This window comes from Oryctolagus cuniculus, chromosome 9, assembly GCF_964237555.1.
Source record: "Oryctolagus cuniculus chromosome 9, mOryCun1.1, whole genome shotgun sequence".
Classification (NCBI taxonomy): Eukaryota; Metazoa; Chordata; class Mammalia; order Lagomorpha; family Leporidae; genus Oryctolagus; species Oryctolagus cuniculus.
Genome location: NC_091440.1, coordinates 123,770,046 through 123,783,274, shown reverse-complemented (window position 1 = coordinate 123,783,274; position 13,229 = coordinate 123,770,046). Strand labels below are relative to the sequence as shown.

General features: G+C 43.3%; 1 protein-coding gene across 2 annotated transcripts in view; it reads left to right on the top strand.

Annotated features, from left to right (window-relative positions):
- Positions 1-13,229, top strand: part of ITPR2 (inositol 1,4,5-trisphosphate receptor type 2) — a 536,947-nt gene that overhangs the window by 291,744 nt on the left and 231,974 nt on the right. For both annotated transcript variants that reach the window (XM_051850872.2, XM_051850873.2), the window contains 3 exons: positions 148-338; positions 8,209-8,351; positions 11,926-12,034. In XM_051850872.2, the coding sequence (XP_051706832.1) occupies positions 148-338; positions 8,209-8,351; positions 11,926-12,034 (443 nt within the window). The remainder of the gene's footprint in view (positions 1-147; positions 339-8,208; positions 8,352-11,925; positions 12,035-13,229) is intronic.

Here is a 13,229-nt window from a genome sequence, read left to right as displayed (position 1 = left end):
AGCTTTTGTAGTTATATAAAGCAATTTAATGGCAGAGCTTAAAAATTTGATGCTTTTTCTTTTTTATTCTATGTGTATCAGATTGTATCATGTGTAATAAACTATAGTCCAGTTAAGAGGGAAACATTTCAAATCTTTCTTTTTCAGCAAAAAATCGTGGCATTGCCATTCCGGTGGATTTGGACAGTCAGGTCAACACTCTGTTCATGAAGAGCCACTCCAATATGGTGCAGAGAGCAGCCATGGGCTGGAGACTGTCGGCTCGCTCTGGACCACGCTTTAAGGAAGCTCTTGGAGGGCCTGCTTGGGACTACAGAAATATTATTGAGAAGTTACAGGTACAGTGAGAGCATGAAATCACATTCGTATCTTCTGAATTTCAGGTTTTAAAATACATTGTCACACGAATTCTGGGTGATTACAAGCTTTATTTTACAACCCTCTACTACCACTAGTCTAGTTATTTATGAGGCAGAGAGAGAGCAGGACATACTGACAGATACACACAGAGACAGGTGGAGGGGGAGAGAGAGCACAAGCAAGCTTGGAATTATTGGCTCCCCTCTCAAGTGCCTGTGATGGCTGGACCCGGGCAGGGGCCAGGAGACAAGAATGTGATCTGTGTCTCCTATGTGGGTGGCTGGAACCCGATTTCTTTGAGCCATCACTGCTGCCTCCCAGTGTCTGCCCTAGCAGGAAGCTGGAGTCAGGAGCCAGAGCTGGGCATTGAACCCAGACACTCTGTTGTGGGGCCATGGTGACTTAACCAGTATTTTAAATGCTAGGCTAAATACCCACCCAACCACTACCTTTTTAAATATATGGCTTCCAGAGAAAAGTTGTTTTATTTTTTTAATGTGTTTCAATGGTATATACAGTAGTGAGTAGTGGGTCTTAATATCAAAATAATAATAATAATATCTGATAAGACTGGTAAAATGTGAGATTTAGATCATAAATTAGATATTTGTAGTCTTGCTTAAATTTATCTTTCAGTATTATGTTACAATCTTTTGGTCAGGATGCTGTAGGGATCTTTATTCCTAAGTGACTTGCATAGTATCTCACTCTTGTCTTTGGTTGGACATTCTGAGACAGTGGGTAAAGAAAGAAGTACTGGTCTGCTTGGCTGCTGTAACAGAATACCACAGACTGGATGGCTTAGTTAGGCCATGGAAGTTCGTCTTCTCACTGTTGTGGAAGCTGGAAATCCAAGGCCATGGTGTCAGAAGTGTTTTTTTCTGAGGCCTCTGTCCTGGGCTTGCAAGTAGCTGCCTTCTCTGAGCCCACCTGGGGCTTCCCTTGTCTGCTTGCACCACCTGTGTTGTAATGCTCTCTTCTCATGAGGGCCACAGTCATGTTGGTTTAAGGCCCACCCACAAAAACTCTGAAAGATCCTGTCTCTAAATAGAGCCACATTATAAAAGGCTGTGAGTTAAAATATCAGCTCATGAATTTGGAGGAATAGGACTACCATTCAACCCATAACAGATATCTTCCCATCCACATAGTAAGTGTAAAATTTCATGGAGTTAGTAGGAATATGATTTGATAAAGTGTTTAACTTTGGAGAATGGTAAATTCAGGAATGGGAATAAATATTCTTTAAGGATCATGTGTAGATGCATGTTAAATGTGATTAAAAGGACAAGCTAGATTTAGATAGTATGAGAAACTTGAAGGCTATGAGTCGTCAACAGTGTGAGGAAAAGTCATTATATAAATGAGTAAGTGGTTATTGGTTTATAGGATAGGATTTCAGAAGGAGCCTGGAGAAAGGCAGATTAGTTGGGAGTTACTTAGGTGGCTGTATGAATGTTATGAAGAAACAGGTGTTTAAGATAATAGTGAGGGCAGGATCAGCACACTTGGGGCTGAGGTAGAGTGAGGACAGGAGAGGAGTGTTTTGTTGTTGTTGTTTAGATTTATTATTTATTTGAAAGCAGAGTTACAGAGAGAAAGATCTTCCATTCCTTGGTTCACTTCCCAAATGACCACAACAACTGGGGCTGGGGCAGCCTGAAGCCAGGAAACAGGAACTCCTTCCGGGTTTCTCACGTGAGTGCAGGAGCACTTGGACCATCTTCCATTGCTTTCCCAGATACATTAGCAGGGAGCTGGATCAGAAGGGAAGTAGCCCATACTCAAACCAGCATCCATATGGGATACCTGTGTAGCAGGTCATGAATTAACCCACTGCAACACAGCACAGGCTTCCCCAAGCAGAGTTCGAGAGGCCCTGGTGATTGGAGATCAGGTGCTGTTAAGACTGTTGTAGGAGTAAAGAAGAGGAGAGGGGGCCGGCACTGTGGTGTCTCAGGTAAAGCTGCCACCTGCGACACCGGCGTCCCATATGGGTGCTAGTTCGAGTCTTGGCTGCTCTGCTTCCGATCCAGCTCTCTGCTGTGGCCCAGGAAGGCAGTAGAAGATGGCCCAAGTCCTTGGGCCCCTGCACCCGCATGGGAGACCCAGAAGGACTCCTGGCCCCTGGCTTCGGATTGGCACAGCTCAGGACGTTGTGGGCAGTTGGGGAGTGAACCAGTGGATGGAAGTCCTCTCCCTCCCTCTCTCTCTCTCTGCCTCTCCTTCTCTCTCTGTGTAATTCTGACTTTCAGATAAATAACTAAGTAAATAAATCTTTAAAGAAAAAGAAGAGGGGAGGTGTGGACACAGTAGGAGGGTAATGGCTCTGGTCATTAAAAAATGCGCTGAAGTATGTTAATAGTTTACTCAGTATCTTAGAAGTGAAGTCGATACAAGGGCATAAAGCCATGTATAGTTTTCATAATATGAATTTTCCGTGAACTTTTTGAAGACCTTGCATATCTGAAATAGTTGGAGCAAGGATAGTGGTGGTTGTTGGTACAAGAGAGAATGTAGTGATAAAAAATAGTGACTAAGAGTGGCAGAAAATCCAAATAAAAAGAAAGGCAGAGTCAAGAAGAGTGGAAGACAGGCAGATTGGTGAAGCTGAGGCAGGGGCACATTTCAGAGCTGAGGTAGGGAGTGGTGTGAGCTGGCCTACAGACGGTGTGCCTTAAGCTTCTCCTAGAACAGTGATTGCATTCATGAAATACTTACCCAGAAAATTCCACACCAGCCACTGTGTGAAGTGTTCCAGCTAGAGCAATGGGGTCTGTGCTCTCCTGGGACATACATTGTAAGTCATGAAATAAATGATGAAGTGTCAGGTAATTAAATGTGCTGTGAATGAAATAAAGCAGAAAGACCGTGTGGGGGAGAATGACTGGCAGAGTGATCCTGTAGTTAGGGAGTTGCTCTTTAACAAGGGGACATCTGTGTTGAGACCTGCATAGTGAAGGGAGTCATCTACTCAGAGGTTTGGAGACAGAGTGTTATGGGAAGGGGACAGCAGAGGCAAAGGCAGATTAGCCAGGAGTGAAGTTGGTTAACTTGAGTCAAGAGATGTTTATTGGGGCAGGGGTTTAGGGATTAAAGGAGGAACGTATTAAGAGATGAGGCATCAAACCATGTAGAGACTTCGTTGGTGCTATGGTCTGAATGTTTGAGTGCCCCTGTGTTGAAATCCTCATTCCCCCCCAAGATGGATATGAGTAGGTGAGGCCTTTGGGGAGGGGATTATAGCATGAGAATGGAACCCTCAATAATGGGATTAGTGCCCGTAGAGAATTAGACCCAAGGGAGATGTTACCGTGTGAGGATTATCATGAAGGCACCTCTCTGAGCCAGGAAGTGGGGCTGACTAGGCACCAAATCTGCTGATACCTTGATCTTAAGCTTCTCATTCTAGAATAAGTTCTGTTGTTGGTAAGCTTCCCAGTTGATAGGATGTTGTTACAGCAGCCTGAATGGATGAAGACCCATGGTTAAGGCATTTGGGTTATATTGTATGTGTGAAAGCAAGTTGTTGCAGATTTTCCCAAGTGGAAAGATGTTACCTGGTTTACCAGGAAAAAGATCACTATGAGTTTAGAGTGGATTTTGGGGTCCAGACATGGAAGCAGTAATTTATCTCAGTGTCTTTGCCTGAATTCAGGCAAAAGGAGATACCAATAATAATGAAGAGAAGTGGGTGAATTTTGGATGTGTTTGGTTATGAGGGCAACAGGATTTGCTAGACAGGGAAGGGGAATCAAGGATGTCTCTGGGTTCGATGTGGTTCTGTCACTTGCTAAGATAAGAAGTAGTAGGAGAGAAAGAGCTTGGGGGAGAGTCTGAGTTAGCGTTCTATTGGGGGAATTTTATTTATTTATTTAAGTTTTGTTTATTTATTTGAGTGTCAGAGAAAAATACAGACAACCAGAGACACAGAGAGTTCCCATCTGCAGATTTAGTCCTCAGCCCATCTGGGGTAAAGCCAGGGGCCAGGAACTCAATCCAGATCCTTCTTCTGGATGGCAAGAACCTAACTGCTTGCCCCATCACTGTTGCCTCCCAGGGTGTGCATTGGCAGGAAGTGGAATTGGAAGTGGAGCTGGGTCTTGAACCCAGGCATGCCTGCCCTATTGGGGAGTTTTAGTTTTGAGATACCTAAGTGGGAGCCAGCTAGGCCACTGGATGCATGAACCTGGGGTGTTTTGGAAAGGTGTCTATGCTGGAAACGTAAATGAGGAAAATTCCGGGAAAATTAAAACCACACAAGAAACATGTATGGAACTGGGTGAGATCTCAGAAGAAAAGATGTAGAAGAGAAAAGAATCAGGGGCTATGTGAATTGGTGAAGGAATAGTTAGGACGTAAGTGGACAATAAAGAAAGCACGGTGTCACGGATGCCAAGAGCAGAAAGCACTTTAAAGTGTAGGAACCAGTCTGGGCTTTTGGCCTGGTGGTTAAGATGCTGGCTGAGAAGCCCATGTCCCATACTGGAATGCCTGGGTTTGGGTCCCAGATCAGTGTGTGATTCTAACTTCCTCTACTCCCTGGGAGGCAGTAGATGATGGCTTAAGTGGTTGGGTCTCTGGTACTCACAAGGCAGACCTAGGTTGAGTTCCTGGCTCCCAGCTTCTGCCAGACCCAGCTCAACTGTTATGGACATGGGGAAGCAAGCCAAAGAATGAAAGCTCTCTGTCTCATAAATAAATAAATATTTTTTAAAAATTGCTTCCGACTTAACTGAAAAAGAAGAGCATTGGAACCAGTGTGGGAAATGCATGGCAGTGATGAAATCAGATGAGATCAGAACCATAACCCTTCCATAACAATGACTGCAGCATTTATAAGGAGTGGGGACCAGTCTGTCAGAGGCTGTTCTGTGTGCTTGCCTTTCATCCTCACGGCAAGCCCACGTGATTGTCAGCGTCGTTATCCCAGTGTCCATATGGGGAAACAGTGATTTAAAGAAGTAACCCAGTTGGCCCAGGGTCAAAATAAGAAGTGCCGACAGAACTCACTTCATGGCTGCCTGAGCACCCTTTGCATAGTGCATGAAATGAAGAGAGGTCATCCAAAAGTTACAAGGGTACTTATCAAGAGTTTGTGGGAAATGGAATTAAAAAATACATTTACCCTAGCCAACTGAGCCTGGCATTTTGGGAGGCTTGGGGAGAGAGGCAAACCACCATGGTATCTCTTCACCCCTGTTAGCAAAGCTGTTAAGCAAAAGACAGAGACAAATGCTGGCAAGGATATGGACAAAGGGGGACACTTAAATTTGGTGGGAATGTCAGTTAGTGCAGCCACTGTGGAAATCAGTGTGATTTCTTCAAAAACTGGAAATAGACTTGCTGTATGATCCATCAGTTTCATTACTGGATATATACCCAGAAGACTTGAACACGGTATTATCAAAGAGATACCTGCACCACCATGTTTTTAGCAGTGCTGTTGACAATAACCAAAATATATAATCAACCAAGGTGTCCATCATCACATGAATGGATAAATAAAATGTAATATATATATATATATATACACATATATATATTTTTTTAAGATTTATTTTATTTATTTGAAAGAGTTACAGAGAGAGGTAGAAACAGAGAGAGAGGTCTTCTGTCCTCTGATTTACTCCCCAGATGGCTGCAATAGCCAGAGCTGAGCTGATTTGAAGCCAGGAGCCAGGAGCATCTTCTGCATCTCCCATGTGGGTGCAGGGGCCCAAGGACTTGGACCATCTTCTACTGCTTTCCCAGGCCATAGCAGAGAGTGGGATGGAAAGAGGAGCAGCCAGGACTCGAACCGGCGCCCATGTGGGATACCGGTGCTTCAGGCCAGGGCTTTAACCCACTGTGCCATAGTACCAACCCCATACATATATATATATATTTAGTGGAATATTTTTCAGCTATAAAAAGAATGACATTCTATTATTTACATCAAAATTGTTGCAATTGGAGGACATCGTATTGAGTGAGATAAGCAAGACCCAGAAAGACAAATACCACACATTCTTTATAGGTAGTAGCTAAAGTTAAAATAAACAAAAGCAAAAACAAAAACAAAAGGAAAGAAATACCTGTGTATTATTGGCTTTCTTGCAAATAAAGTGTTTTGTCAAACTTTTAAATCTTTGTCAAACAAATTAAGAGTCATACATTACTGTAGTTTTAATGAGTTGTCACTATTTTAAAATTTATGTGAGTAAAATAGATGTCATCTCATTTGATTATTGTTTATAGCCCTTGTCTATATTCCTGCTGAACTGTGGTATTTGTACTATTTGTTGAACTCTTTCTTTAGTGGAGCATTAAGCCTTTGACTTAATGTAAATTAAAAATGTCAGTTCAGAAATTTTAGAAGTTAAAGATACCTTAATTTTGATGCAAACAGTTTGAAATCATATATACTTGTAGATATATTTTAGCAACATTTTATTAAGCCAACAAATATACTAGCTATTTGTGAAGCATTCCCCCTTTCTATTGTTATGTAATACCTGGTTTGCCCCTTTCTCTTATTTTCTCAGTAACCTCCTCTAACTGTTCTCAGAAGCTTACTGAGAGTAGTCAAAGTAGACATGATTGTTGTTCCTGAAAGGGGAAAGAGACAGGAGCCAAGTCCTGAAATCATGAAATCAGGAGGGTGGGGTTCCCATCTGTGCTTCTGTATTAGAGAGTAATAGCCAGTCAGAGGCCGTTTTCTGCCTAACAACGGATCCTTCTGCTGTGGGCGAGTACATTGTTGCTTCAGATGAGTTTTTATTTATTTTTTTGGTCTTTCAATATATTTTTAAAATGAAGAGGGGATGATCTAACCATTAAGTAATATGCAGGAAATTATCACTGCCTAGGTTTATTTTAAAAAGCATCAGTCAGGATGCTTTCAACATTAATCAACGCGATATTCAACTGAAAGTGGCTTACAAAAGGAACACTACTATCTTGTTTGATAGCAAGAAGCCTGGAGTTGTGGCTGCCCCCTGAGTTAGTGAATTCAGCAGCCACGCAGGCCCAGGCCTTGAAGCCAAGGCTTCCGGTTGGGGCAGATCCTCAGAGGCCACAGGAAGAGCCTGTGTGGATTCACATTGCAGACTCTTTGCGGGCAGTAGGTGGTTTTGAAAGAATCTCTCTGCCCCCAGCACACACCTGGCTGGCTGTGCAGATAAACCCTGATTGTCATTGACTGAGGCTGTCCCACAGTCACGCTGAGGCCAGTGGTGCGAGGTTGGGAGTAGAGGAGAAGCACTGGCCAGGGGTAACCGCCTTGACTCAAGTCCATGAGAATGTTGCTGCCAGCGTGACAAACACCAGGATTCTGTTAGCAGGGAAGGGGACCAAGTAAGGCATTAGGTACGTGCCCAAGAGAGACCATCAAGAACTGTCATTTGAAATCCTGTTGAATGCCATTGGACCTCTAGAAAGTACTATCGTGCTTCTGATAGTGTGTCACTGGGTCTCCCCATTGTAAGTGATGGTAAGTTTGGGATGAACCGTGACAAATAGGACATTTTTTTTTTTAGTGGTTCCCTGGCAGGTGCCCCCAGTTCGTTCCAGCTTGTCATGTCTGCATTATATAACCCTAGACTCTGCAGGGCCTGTATGAAGCCTTTATTGAGTTTCCCTCTTGTCCTTAAAATTTCACAGTTACCCACCCCTCATTTATTTTATAAATGGAAAAACAACGACCAGAGACCCAGCACTATTCCTGCAGAAGACACTGGGTGCCAGGTGACTCTGGGGACGCGTCTGAAATTCTGAAGTTCCACTCCCCCTTGCCGTTGGTAGCTTCGTCCTGTCTGCAGAAGTCTGAGCTGGGCCTCGCCTGTGTCCTCTTGTGCTTCCCCTCAGGACGTGGTGGCCTCCTTGGAGCAGCAGTTGAGCCCCATGATGCAGGCTGAGTTCTCTGTGCTGGTTGACGTGCTCTACAGTCCGGAGCTGCTGTTCCCCGAGGGAAGTGATGCGAGAATCAGATGCGGTGCTTTCATGTCCAAGTAAGTGGGTGTGGGGTTCGGTTCTGCCAGTTACCCGCTGAGGGGGCCTCTGCCCCTCTGCTCTGTGCCCTGCTCACACCCAGTGCCAGACCACAGAGTCAGCAAAAGTGGAAATCTCTATTAAAATATACTCCCAATAATTAAATGGAGTCATTTGAAATTTTATTGTGGTGAAGATGAAGTTGTTTTACTAAAACTTTCTGAAAAGGAATTGTGTCACTGGGCATATTATCCCTCGTTGTTTTGGTTCTACTTCTTTTCTATAACTACATGATGTGATTTTTAAAAACTCCTTCAAGTCACTAATTTTCATTAACCTAGAGAGAAAGGAAGGGGAGCTGACATTTGCTGAGCCTTATGGGTATTGTTCTCTGTGTTTAGCTATTATTTTGTGCCATTTGCATAACCTCCTGGTGAGATTGCAAGGTCAGCCTCATTTCGGGGCTGGGGAGCTGAGGCTCAGGTGTGCCTCAGGTACAGAGCCGTGACAACTCAGGTCCTACACTTGGCCGTGATCCTCAACTGTACCTCTTTCCTTTGCTCATTTTTCTTAGCATTTTTATGATATTGTCAGATCCACTATCATTGATATGTCTACCCTAGAATATTTCCACTCTAATGGTAGGGCTTCTCCAGAAGGAAGAGCACTTGGTCTCTTTGTGGAGAGCGCTGGTCACTCCACTGAGGGATTTGCAGGTAGTCACGTGCTGGCCCGGTACGCAGGGCAGGGGCGCAGTCGTCCCAGGGGAAGAGATCGCCGTGCCGCCATGCCACTTGACCGTCACCCGTCCCAGCCGGTTGTGCTGTGGTTGAAGATGCTGCAGAGAGAGGTCAGGTGCCCTCTTGCGTTGCTACCACGTCCAGAGGCAGAAAGAAAGGCCCGGGGACAAAAGAAGCGTGTGTGCTCTTAGACCAGGGACGTCTGGGACCCTGGGGAAGTAGACAAGGAATAGGAAGAGGAGAAGTGACTGTGAGGACTATGTGGAATCACAGGTGCAAGTTTCTGTGTTATGGCCAGAATTAGGGGTTCTTGGCTGTAGACCTGCTGTATACCAGGGGTCCTAGAAGAATGTGTTTGGACACTCGCTAGTTGTCTGATAAAGACTTTCCAGTGAAGAGGCAGGAGGATTCACAAAACTGGTGACTGCCGAGACCATCAGACACACAATTTTAAGCAGAGGTATTACCTGGGAATTCAGTATAAAAATAGGGTCTTTGCAAAATATTCTTCACTGCCTGTGAACATGTACCAGTGTTTAGTATATTGGTTTGAAAGTAGGTTATAAGCCCAAGAATTTTAACTCTGGTAAAGTAATCTAATTCTGTTGATAGATTCTAGAGATTGGGTGGCCTGGAACAGGGGTTGGCAAACGGTGGCTATCAGGCTAAATTGGTCCTTCTGCTCATTTTTATAAATAAAGTTTTATTGAAACACAGCTATATATATTCATTTATGTGTGTCATGCTACTACGATTATGTTTATAGCTTTCCTGCTGCTGTAACAGAATCAGCTCATTGCCACAAAGACCGAATGGCCCCCAAAGCCTAAAATATTTACTATTGGACCCTTTAGAGAACATTCTGGCTCCTTGTCAAGAGCAAGGGTGCCAGTATGGTAGCAATGAGCCACATATGGCTATTTCAATTAGAATTAAAATAAAATAAAAATTTACTTTCTCTATCACATTTGGCACATTTCAGGTGCTCAGTGGCCACTTGTGCTCATGGCCAAAGTATCTGACAGCACAGATAGGTGGAGCCTTCCTGTCCTGGCACAGGCTGTTGTTCGATGGCAGTGGTCTAGGACTGGAAGATAGAGGACTGTGAGAAAATGATGCAAAAGAACTCAGGATAGCAAGTAAATACTGGCCTGTGCTGAAGGTGGAGGAAGGATGTAGCACCATGGGGTGCACGGAAAGGAAAGAAATGAAAGTGGTGAGATATTGGGAAGGGGCCACAGCTCCTAGGCCCAGATGGAGTGAAACAATGTCCCTGTTGCTCTGCTGGTTAGAGAAGGGGTTGTTGTGCTGTTACAGGCTCAGGAATGCGTATTTTCTGCTGTAGTGCTTACCCTGCTCTGTCCCCAACTCAGCAAAGAAGCAGTGGTTTCATTTTCCAGGATATCAGAATTAGAACCTAACTTCCTTCAGTCTACACAAGGGGCCTTGTAGGTCCCAGTGCTCTCGTCAGGCTCAGCTGGAGGTATGCATTTAGGGCAGTGCTGCCTCTTCAGATGAATCTCATTCTTTGAACCTGTTGGCTGAGGTGGGTCTTCAGGACGGTGTGAATGGTGGAAGCGAGGGTAGCAGTTAGTTTCACAGATCTGTGTAGTCACAGAGAGAGAGAGACAAGAGAAGAGGTCCATGTGAGCACTGCTCTTTAAGGCAACTGGGTATTGACCCATGCAAATCAGTGCCTCCCCCCGCCCCCGCCTTTTTATTTATTTATTTTTTTTTTTAAGATTTATTTCTTTTATTTGGAAGAGTTACACAGAGAGAGAAGGAGAGACAGAGAAAGAGGTCTTTCCATCCACTGGTTCACTCCTCAGATGGCCACAATGGCCGGAGCCGCACTGATCCGAAGCCAGGAGCCAGGAGCTTCTTCTGGGTCTCCCATGTGGGTGCAGGGGTCCAAGGACTTGGGCCATCTTCTACTGCTTTCCCAGGCCATAGCAGACAGCTGGATCGGAAGTGGAGCAGCCAGGACTGGCGTCCATGTGGGATGCCAACACTGCAGGCTATGGCTTTACCTGCTACGCCGCACAGGCGGCCCCAGCACATTATTATTAATGGGGTTTGGAAAGCAGCCTGTTAGGCTAAAGTTGCAGTGTTGTATACCATCACTGCCGCTCTAACAGTACTTAATACAGTACAGGGAAAATATATAGCTACGGCAGAGTAAAATGTAACACAGTACAATAGTCATAATTTTCTATTAGCAAAGCACATGGGATTGAGAATATCAGTGTTTCATTATTTTTTAAAGATTATTATGTCTCACTAAAAGAATGCTACCAAAGTTTGAGAAGCACTGATACATATTACCTTGGAGACAAAAAAGAATGTTCTTTAATATAGAATTTATAGCTGAAATATAATTAAAAATTTTTTAAAAAAAGATTTTAATTATTTGAGAGGTGGAGCTACAGAGAGAGAGAGAGACAGAGAGAAAGGTCTTCCATCTGCTGGTTTACTCCTGAAGTGGCCACAGTGGCCGGAACTGGGTCATTTCAAAGCCAGGAGCCAGGAGCTTCTTCTGGGTCTCCCATGTGAGTGCAGGGGTCCAAGCACTTGGGCTGTCTTCCACTGCTTTTCACAGGCTATGAACAGAGACCTGGATTGGAAGAGGAGCAGCTGGGACAGGAACCAGTGCTGATATGAGATACTGGTACCACAGGCAGAGGCTTAGCCTACTATGCCACAGTGCCAGCCCTCTGAAATATAATTTTAAAACTTTTGAGAACCTGTATATGGTTTGCTTCCTATTTTCAAATATTTTCTATAGCATAGAATGTTCATATGTCCCTTGAAGAGAAACCATTGTCCTTTATAAGGTGTAATGTTTTGCTTTCAGGTTGATTAATCATACGAAGAAGCTGATGGAGAAAGAAGAAAAACTGTGCATTAAGATCCTTAAGACACTACGAGAAATGCTAGAGAAGAAAGACAGCTTTGTGGAAGAGGTATTATTTTTTTTTTCTTTTTAAAGATTTATTTATTTATTTGAAAGGCAGAATTACAGAGAGAAAGGAGAGAGAGAGAGAGAGAAAAAGAGGAGGAGAGGGAGATCTTCAACCACTGGTTCATTCTCCAGGTGGCAGCAGTGACCTGAGCTGGGCCAGGCTGTGAAGCCAGGAGCCAGGAGACTTTTCCAGCTCTCCCACATGGGTACAGGGGCCCAGAGACTTGGGCCATCTTTCTCTGCTTACCCAGGTGGATTAGCAGGGAGCTGGATCAGGAGTGGAGCAGCAGGGTCTCAAACAGGTACACATATGGGATGCTGACACTGCCGACTACGGCTTAACCTGCTGCACCAGAGATATTCTTTTTTAATTTTTAGTATTTGGGAATAAAGTGGGATTTCCAGAATTCTGTGACTTATGGATCCCAAGATGTTGTTATATTATTACTTTCATTATATGTTAATGGTGTATGCATTTAGATGAATTAGATAATTTGAGCTTTTTTGACATTCATTTCTGATCTTTTTTGATTTGAGAAATAGCTGAGATCAGAGTGGCCTATTTATTTGGTTTATTTGTTTCACTATGTTTTGTCATAGATATGTACATTTTCCTTTTCGGGTTTTAGCAGACCAAATGACCTTTTTAAACACTGAGTTATTGAGATGCATTGTTTAGATTTGTACAGTGTTCTACTTGCTGCGTGTTGAGAATGTGCATTTTGGTATCTCTTTATTTTTTATTATAAATGTATATTTATGTCATTTGATAACACTCTAGCAAGTATTATAATATTTTTATAAGTGGAATAGTCAGTTTCTATTCTTAACTATATTAATTTAAGCACTGCACAAATGGATTTCAAGGAAATATCAACTTACAGATAATAATTGTCAGCCTGCTATTAAGAATGACAGCTCAGGTGCTCATTAAGAGATCGCTAGCAGCGTGTTTAATACATGTGGTGATACAGTTAAATATAAAATGTAAGTCTAGAGAAGTTCTTTTTCCTTAGGTAGCTGTCTCTACTTTGTTAGCCATCAGATGAAATTTATACCATACTCCTTAATAGCTTTTTCGTCTATCCCTGTAAATACCATAAAGTGGTCTGATTTATTTAAAATGGAATTTTATTTTATTTATTAATTTATGTACCTAGATGCTGTCTATGATGGTAGTTTTTCTAAATTTGTTC